Source organism: Pterocles gutturalis, unplaced genomic scaffold, assembly GCF_000699245.1.
Source record: "Pterocles gutturalis isolate BGI_N339 unplaced genomic scaffold, ASM69924v1 scaffold26726, whole genome shotgun sequence".
In the NCBI taxonomy this organism is placed as follows: Eukaryota; Metazoa; Chordata; class Aves; order Pterocliformes; family Pteroclidae; genus Pterocles; species Pterocles gutturalis.
The window spans coordinates 348-5,613 of NW_010103771.1; the positions used below are offsets into that span (position 1 = coordinate 348).

Sequence of the window (5,266 nt, forward strand, 5' to 3'; positions counted from 1 at the left end):
ACTAAAGAAAGCTTGAAGAAACATGTGGAACCACTATAACAGCAAATGTTTTTTCTATCAGGCTTGAGTTTTATTTATTGATTGTATTTCTCACGTCAAAAACGTGATGAGGCATTTCATGAGTGTGGGAAAGTTTTGGTTCAAGGCAAGAGGTGCTACTCTGGAGAGCAGCAGTAATAACAAAGCTAAAAGACTTATGTTGAAACAGAATGCTTTCCCCTTTCACAACAATACTGTGGTTTTTTTCTTTTTTTATCTCCAACAGTTTTCTGACACAGGCAGCAGAAAAGAACATGTTAAAATCACAAGTGAGTCCAAACCAGGGTTCCTGGAGAGGCTCAGCGAGACTTCTGGAGGCATGTTGATGGGACTGGTGACGTTTCTTCTGTCTTTCTATCTTCTTTTTACCAATGAAGTAAGTGAAATACTGTCAGTGTTTATACACAGCTTTAAATGGTCATAGCTGAGGTGATATTCAGCTAGTGTTGCATCTAGAGGCTGTCTTGGTTTCAGCTGGAACAGAGTTAACTTTCTTCATAGTAGCTTGTGTGAGGCTATGTTTTGGATTTGTGCTGAGAAGGTGGCTCATAGTGGACTGATGTTTATAGTTGCTGCCAGGACAGTCAAGGACTTTTTGGCTTCTCTGCTTTGCTGGTGTCTGCAGGTGCAGGAGAAGCTGGGAGGGAGCACAGCCCCAATTACTAGCCTAGAATTCCACCTTAGGTTTACGATCGAGACCCAGATTGGCCAGTGGTCTATCCCATATCATGCACGTCATGTCCAGTGTATAGATGAGGCTCTGTCCAGAAGCTCTCTTGCTCTTTGGATCATCTCACTCTCTCAGTCTCTTGGACACTCAGGCTCTTATCTCTTTTCCAGGATTGTGGTTTTGGGACTCTCCCAGCTCCAGGATTGTTAGCTGGGAACAGGATTAGCCTTGGTCATTGGGTGGTGATCAGCTTCACTGTGTATCACTCATTTGTATATTTTTACCTATTATTATTATCAGTATTAATGTAGTTTAGTTATTAAATTGTTCTCATCTCAACCCACGAGTCTCTTTTCCCTTTACCCCTTTAATTCTCTCCCCTGCCCCTGGGAGGGGGGGAGGGTGAACAAGCAGCTGTGTGGAATTTGCTGCTAGCTGGGTTCAAAACCACTACAGAGGCTTACTAAAATGGTCATGTTAAAGCTTTATTACTTCATACATGAGAAGAGGACGTTATGTCCGGAGAGCCTGGTGCTTATGCTTGGAATATAACAGAAGAGTGAAATCACAGGGCCACACATAGTGTTTCTGTAGAACTGAGTGTAGTAGAGATAGTGGCAGTGTGTGAGGAGAGATAAGGTCCAAAACTTGTGAGCTGATGCAGAAACAGGATGTAGTAAACAGGGTTGTGTGAGACAGCCATACTCCAGTCTTCTATCTTTTCTGGGGATAACATAAGGTATTCATTTCTAGTGTTGTTATAATTGCATTACAGGAACTTATACTCCGTGTTGCAAAACTGAGGGTGTTAATTGTTATCGGTGTTATTTTATGTCTTGGTTTTAAACTGAAAAAATAATTAATCAGGGAATCCTAACGCCCTACTGTTGCAAACATACATGCTTTTGGCAGTTTTGGAGTAGGAAGGCAGAATTCTGTGAGTTTTCACCTAACACTTCCTTTTATACCTCTAGATGAGGAAAAAGAACTCCCAAGTTCAGTGACTTAGCAGGAAAAAGCCCACTGTAACATGATGGTAAAGAAAGAAAAGGTTCTGCCAAGTAGTCATGTGGGTCTGTGGAAAAAGGACCATAATTGGCATAATTTTTGCAGTTATTAATGAATGATGAACAAGGTAAGAGGTGAAGAGCAATAACTTTAGACACTTGTAGAAATAATCTATGTGTGTTTGAGGAGCTTAGTCAATGTTAATGGTACTGCTGCATGGGTAAGAAGCGCTGCCCCAAACTGTGTCAGACACAGAGAATGAGAGAGTGGAGGAGTGTGTTTCAAGAATATACCTCAAGGCTGAATCATTAAGAAGAATCATTGGAATCATTAAGGTTGGAAAAGACCTCAAGGATCATCAAGTCCAACCATCAACCCAACACCACCTAACCCACTTATATACAATAATATACAAGCATTCCTTGCAGTCTTTACATCACTTGTCTGCTAATGTTTTTCACAAAATACTGCTGTGCCATTGATTCTCCACAACTTGATTTTGCATTTCTTGATTGCAGGGACGAGCTTTAAGGACAGCCAAATCTCTTGATGAGGGACTTTCTCTTGTGATCCCTCTTGACAGCATCCACAGTGTGTCTCAGCAGAATGAAGGGAGACTGGTGCACTTAGCTGGCGCTCTCAGTACATCTAAGGTAAGTAAAATACCTTCAAGATGTAAGTATTTCAAGCTTGGAGGGAAGGAAGAGTCTTTGCTGATTAACATTCTGTTTGATATCCAGTGAGAAGATGTGTAGCTTCCCTCCTCCTCTGTAAGCATTGCTGGCTACCACCCACGTTTTGGTTCTTGGCCTGGAATCAGGGAGATGCCTTGGTCTCCCTACTCCCAAGCAACATGCCACCCCCAGCTGTGTTTACCCGCCCATTGCCTTTGGTGGATAACTTCAGTTCCCCTTTGCATATGGAACTTGTTATGTGCTCATGATACTGTAGTCTTCAGGCTCTTGCAGTACAGAGGTTCTGCAAGTTCTGACTTTTTCAGTAGTGATGACATCTTCTGTGGTCAGCCTGCATTGTAGAAGGTGGTAACACAGCACAGTAGCTTCCAACAAAATAAAATCTCCCTCTGGTTTAAACACTTAAGCCTGCATACCCTTAGCCAGCGTTTCTGGTTTATATTCTTCACTATGGCAGTAATTTCTGATGACAATTCTTTAGGTCAGATTTATCAGTGATATGAAGAGATGCCCTTTTTTGTCTTTAATAACATTTATACTATATTCAACTGTGTGTAACATAGTACTGTTTACAGTGAGGTATGTAAATGGGTTCAATAATAAAAGTACAGTGTTTGAGAGTGTGAGGTACAGCACTTACACTGACTTGTATTTTCTTTAATTTTTAAATAGCCTTTGTTTGATCCCAGCTATGGGCTCTCCATCCAGGCTGTCAAACTTAAGCGTAATGTGGAAATGTACCAGTGGGTAGAGTATGAAGATTCCACGTAAGTGAAAGTAGTATTTTGAAGTTGTTTGTAAAGCTGCTGTATTAACAGGATCTCATCACAATTCTTTTTTTTCTCTCCCCACACCCAAAGTGAAAAAACAGCAGGAGAATTCTAGAGCTCTTGGGTTTTTTTAGAGAATTGCTTTAATTTCCTTGGAGATGTCAAGTCTTATAGATAGTAAATGCTGCAGAATTTGCATCTGATAAAAATTGGGTAGCATCCAAGGTCTTTTATCAAATGTTTCCACTTCCTGATTTTATGTAACTTAATATGGCATTTCTTGGCCTCCATGCTGCAGCTGTGTTTTTTTGTTTTCATTATTGTTGTCTTGATGCTAGGCCACCTCAGAGCCCATTGATCTACTTTCTGTCATATGTGTTGTCAACAGAATTCAAAGTTCTTTACCAATTTATGAAAAAAAAATAGAGAACACAAGTCTGTAAAAGACTTGTTGATTTAGGTCAGCTTGTCTCACTGTCTGATACTGGTTGTTCTGCATTAATCTAGTCAATGCCCCCTTATTGGCAACGTGGGAATAAAAGGGTTGTGCCTATTTAGCATTTGTGTGTAGTTTTCTTCTTGTACAGAGAATCTATGTCTTCAGAACAGGTAGTTCAGAGAAGAGTTAGTTTACTTGTAAAGATCAGTTTGTGTTGCCAGTAAGCTGTCTGTGAATTTCATTTGTAAAATGTATTCTGCCTGGAGCAGGGGTGTGTGTGCTCTGTTTTGGTTCTCATCCCACCCCTTTTCTCTGCAGGGAATATGAAGAGAATGGTGAGATTAAGAAAGAGACAAAGTATTCATACAGTAAGTTGATCAACAGAAAGTCCCTTTTCTTTGTAACTTTGTACTTTTATGTGTGTGTATTTTGATTTTTGTTGTAAACCTTGTATTTTCTTGTTGCTAAAGAAAGGAATGTGCAGAAATAAGCAAAAATTCTGTTTCCTAAACAAATGACAGAACCTTCCTTTCTTGAGGTAAGTGAGTTGAAAGGAGCTGTGCTGTTAGCAAGCAACTACTACAGAAAATCTAAGTCTTCTCTTGGAACTCCTAGAGGTTCAGAGCAGCATCCAGGAACAGGATGCTCCAGAGACAGAGCCCATAAGGTCCTCAGGGACAGGAGATGGGCAGAGATGGGTGTGTGCTCAAAGCTATGCCTGGGATTTCTCTTAAGTGGAGTAATGGGGCATATGTCAGGTGTGAGCAGAAGAAAACAGGGAAGAACAGTATTGCTTCAGCCTGTAAGACAGCCTGTTGAGAATCTGTTTAGGTGTTGATACCCGCTAATGAAAACCACCAGCACCTTCTGATATGTGCTGTGGCTTTTGGCAGGAGCAGAACTGAAAGCATTATTCTGATCTACCCACTGGCAGAAAAACACTCTGAGTCATCGTATATCTGGAGATTCGTCTCTGTGTTTCACTTGTCTCTGATTAAAGCACATGGACATGTAACGTGTGTGTGTGCAGCAGTTTCTGGGTGTGATAATAAAAATACCCCAGCTCAGTGAAGCATGGGACCTGCAGCATGGAAATACATAAGGAGCAAAGCTAGTGGTTGTGAGCTGTGAAAAACAGCCTTATGGTGGCAGGGAACAGAAAGAAATGCCATTTAAAAACACAGCTGCCCTCTCAAGATTGATGGATTCCGTCCAGTAAAAGTCTGTGTATTATTAGATGTGGTGGGTTAGGCTTGGCCAGCAGCCAAGGGCCCACACAGCTGCTTGCTTACTTTCCCCCTCATTGGGACTGGGGAAGAGATTGGGAAGAAATTAGTGAGAGAGCTTGTGGGTTGAAGGGAGATTGCTTACCAGTTACCATTGTGGGTGAAACAGACTCAACTTGGGGAAAATTAACTTAATTTACTGTCAATTAAAATAAATATTTAATTACTGATTCAGGTGTTGGCAAAACACATTTGCTCTCACCCTTTTCCAGGCTCAACTTCACTCCAGACTCCTCTCCCCTTGCCCCCCTTGCCCTTGTTATCACCAGAGGTCACGCTCACTCCCTTTAGTGGGGCAGTGAGCGGTGCAGGGGGTGGGAGCAGGTTTACAGTCAGTACATAGTGGTTTCTCTCTGCCA

The 5,266-nt window shown here is 41.5% G+C and overlaps 1 protein-coding gene across 1 annotated transcript in view; it reads left to right on the forward strand.

Annotated features, from left to right (window-relative positions):
• Positions 1 to 265: 265 nt before the first annotated feature.
• The window catches only part of TMEM43 (transmembrane protein 43), a gene marked incomplete at its 5' end in the record, with an annotated part of 12,723 nt that continues 7,722 nt past the window's right edge, over positions 266 to 5,266 (forward strand). Inside the window, 4 exons of the mRNA XM_010086831.1 lie at positions 266 to 415; positions 2,236 to 2,370; positions 3,085 to 3,179; positions 3,940 to 3,989. Coding sequence (XP_010085133.1) covers positions 266 to 415; positions 2,236 to 2,370; positions 3,085 to 3,179; positions 3,940 to 3,989 — 430 coding nt within the window. The remainder of the gene's footprint in view (positions 416 to 2,235; positions 2,371 to 3,084; positions 3,180 to 3,939; positions 3,990 to 5,266) is intronic.